This window comes from Zeus faber, assembly GCF_960531495.2.
Source record: "Zeus faber genome assembly, chromosome: 14".
Classification (NCBI taxonomy): domain Eukaryota; kingdom Metazoa; phylum Chordata; class Actinopteri; order Zeiformes; family Zeidae; genus Zeus; species Zeus faber.
Genome location: NC_137200.1, coordinates 17,984,775 through 17,988,211, shown reverse-complemented (window position 1 = coordinate 17,988,211; position 3,437 = coordinate 17,984,775). Strand labels below are relative to the sequence as shown.

Below are 3,437 nucleotides of genomic sequence, written 5' to 3'. Positions count from 1 at the left end.
TAGTTCTAAAGTGCCCCAATCCTCCATGTAATTTGGAAAGTGATGATGACAATGTCAGAAAAAGGTTTTTTTGATTAGTATAATTTCATTGTGTTCAGTAAAGTGACATCAACCTGGTGAGAGGGACCCTCTCCCTTGACACAGACCATCAAGGTGAATTAGGCACATAGAATTTCACGTAGGGCACCATGGAGGTCAGGACCGCCTCTATTTGCAACTGAACACTACGTCCACTGCACACTTAATTCACGCCATGCAACTCAACGACATGCACTGAGTTGGTTGGACGTGCCGGCAAGCGCCCACACAATTTCCCGGAATTGTCTAGTTTAGCAATATTGTTCTTGGAGAGTATCAAGTTTTTAAATAGTTATGTACCTAGTGGGGCTGCCTTTTGCACTGAATAAATTCATAATTTGTACTTAATTTTGCGCAGTCTTGTAATTATTTAACTTGCGATCAAGTCAACCCTAAAGTTATCCGAAAAGTAATCACAAATGAGCATTTAGTAACTTACTTTTCAAAAAGGAAACGCCCCCAGAGCATTACCCCGGAACTCCCGAGTGGGTCTGTGTTTTTCTCTCCGCTCATGCATCTCTCTCACCTTTTTCACCCCTCAACAGCTTGCATGCCTGTTTAAAAAGTGTGATTAATCACACTACAGTAATATCATGCACGATTAATCAGGATTTATTTTTTAATTGTTTGAGTTAATATATACAAATTCACATAAAAACGAAAAAGGTGATTTACAAACTGTTGCCATATCCAGGCAGAGCTAAGCTTTATATTTATATGGTACGCACTTTATAGTGATTCAATTGCTACAAGGCATTTACATTGACCTGCAGTACACTCTATTGACTCTATTCTATTGATTATTAGGATACTCAATATTTTATAACTCCTACGCAAGTTGCTTTTTGTAATACATATTCACACTACATCAGTTACAGTATATCAGTTCATTACATTTTTATTACATATGTTGTTTTACGATAGTATAACATTTGAGTACTCTATCCACTCCAGTCAGTGCAAGAAATAATGATATGGTAAATCTTAGGTAGTCTAATGATGATGAAAATATAATATTTTCCTTATGTTTGTCCTGTATTATTTATGTGGAGTGTGTTGTGTGGAGTGTGTACTACATTTTAGTCATTTTATAAAAATACATTTATTCAAATCTCAAAAACCTGAGAAAAAAGAGAACTTCAGAACAAGTTACATAGCAGCATCATTTTGATTTCACGCAAAAACAAAACAAAAAAATATTGGACAAATCCTACAGTATAGTATACAGTAGGACAAGGAACTGGGACTGCAAATAGAAAATGCATGAAATTAATATTTAATTTATTTTAATATTCTGTGGATGTCGGCATTCAGCATCTGATCAAATAGAATAGAAAGGATTAGTTACATGAGTTCAAGCATCAACAGAAAGACAGATGGGGCTTTCTGTTGCAAATCTTTCTGTTGATCGTTGAACTCCTGTCACTTCTGAAAACTGCAAGATCGATCAGGATCAATCAGGTGTTGGACTTCCATTCGTTAATCCGTGCAACGATATGCCTGTGCAGTTTATCCAACAGCACGGCCTTGATCTCCTTAGTCCGCAGACAGTAGACTGTGGGGTTTATAAGCGGTGGTACCATTGTAGCCACGATCAGCAGGGCGTTCCTTTCAGTCAGGTTCAGCCTGACTCCCACTCTGGTCAAAAGCACAGAAATGAGCTTGGGAGAGAAATACGAGGCCACTGGGATGAAATGGCACCCGACCGTGGTGAACACCTGACACTTGCTCCCATTGTGGGGAAGCTTCAACACCTCGTAGACGGCCTTGGCGTACGACAGCAGGATCAGGGGGAGTTGCCCCATGATCAGCCATGCGCCCAGGACACCGGGGATGTAAAAGTAAGGCTCGGGGTCGACGCATGCCGCCCTGATCAGCACAGGGTAGTCACAAAACACATATTTGATGATAGGCTGGCAGTACGGCAGCTGGTCAGCGATGGACGCCACTTTGCCCATGCAGCTAAATCCTATGAACCAAGAGATGATGATCAACGTGAAAATGCGAAGGTTAGTTATGATGCTGGTGTATCTGAGAGGGTTCATGATGGCGATGGTGCGGTCCAGTGCCATGAGGGAGAGAGCCAGGGCCTCGGTGATGTCTCCCAGGTGGTAGAAGTACATGTGTGAAACGCACGAGTGGTAGGAGATGATTTTGTCCTTGGCCAGCAACGCTGAGATCATCGTGGTGCTGGCGCTGGTGGTGAACATGACGTCCACCGTGGCAAGGTTGCAGATCAGCAGGTACATGGGGCAGTGCAGGTGCCTGTTGGAGGCGATGACGCAGATGTTGGTGCCGCAGCAGAGCAGGACCAGGCAGTAGGTGAGGAGGATGACGAGCCCCAGTGCGCTCTGGTGGGGCAGGTGGTCAAAGCCTGTGATGACGAACTCCGCCACGCTTGGCCCGGACATGTTTGACAAAGACATCTTCAAGCAAGTGGACTCGATCTAGGATACTTCAAACCTCCGGTGGTCATGATACTCCTGACGCTGACGTTCATTTTGTGAAGGGCATCCGCCTGACACTGGCTAATAAATAAGGTGCTGCTGCTGGGGTCACGTGAGGCCAGCAGCAGTAGTAATGTGTAATGTAGTTACACAATTTTTCCAAATGGAATGCCCGTGTCAACAGACTGCAATTAAGAATTCCATTATTATTGTTATGATTATGATTGTAATGTGTATTATTATTATTATTATTATTATTATTATTATTATTATTATTATTATTATCATCAGCAAGCACATAAACCACACATATTGACGTTGACTAAAGTGTATTGTGTTAATTGTGTTTTTTTAGTCAACCCCTTTTTTATTTATTTGTTGTTATTTTTCAATTTTCTAACTTAATAAAACAATTTAGACACTAGAGGGAGTGCAACAGTGCAACAACCAAAGTGCAACAACCAAAGCCTTAACTTTAACATATTGGCTGATTCATAAGTTCATCGTGTTTGCCAATATTTGTTGGTTGTTCTATTTGGTATATATTATTAATAGGTGATATATTAGTGCATTTGTACCACAATACCATTCAACAGTAAATTTGCCCAATTGATCATTCAGCATCTTATGTAGAAAATGGAACAGTGCCTACATGTTGGATACATTTTAATTCAACATTTGCACTATGTGTGCAAGAAATGAGAAATGATGACAGTGCTGTTGTGTGTTTCATCTTCTGCAGCTGTGACAAACATACACATAACCACACAACATGTTTGTTTTAAGCTCTTGAACGGTACATTTAAATCCATGGTGACTTCGGCAGGTCTCTCCAGTTCTAATTAAATGACAAAGCTGAATGTTTACAGGTGCAGTTTCAGTCTCAAGGGACTCAGTTCAGTTCAGCGCAGA

The 3,437-nt window shown here is 41.0% G+C and overlaps 1 protein-coding gene across 1 annotated transcript; it reads right to left on the bottom strand.

Moving 5' to 3' along the window:
- Positions 1-1,535: 1,535 nt before the first annotated feature.
- Positions 1,536-2,504, bottom strand: LOC307239909 (olfactory receptor 6N1-like; the record flags this gene model as incomplete). Its single annotated transcript, XM_080013486.1, has 1 exon — positions 1,536-2,504. One exon carries the CDS (start codon positions 2,502-2,504, stop codon positions 1,536-1,538), a length of 969 nt encoding a protein of 322 aa, XP_079869612.1.
- Positions 2,505-3,437: the final 933 nt, after the last annotated feature.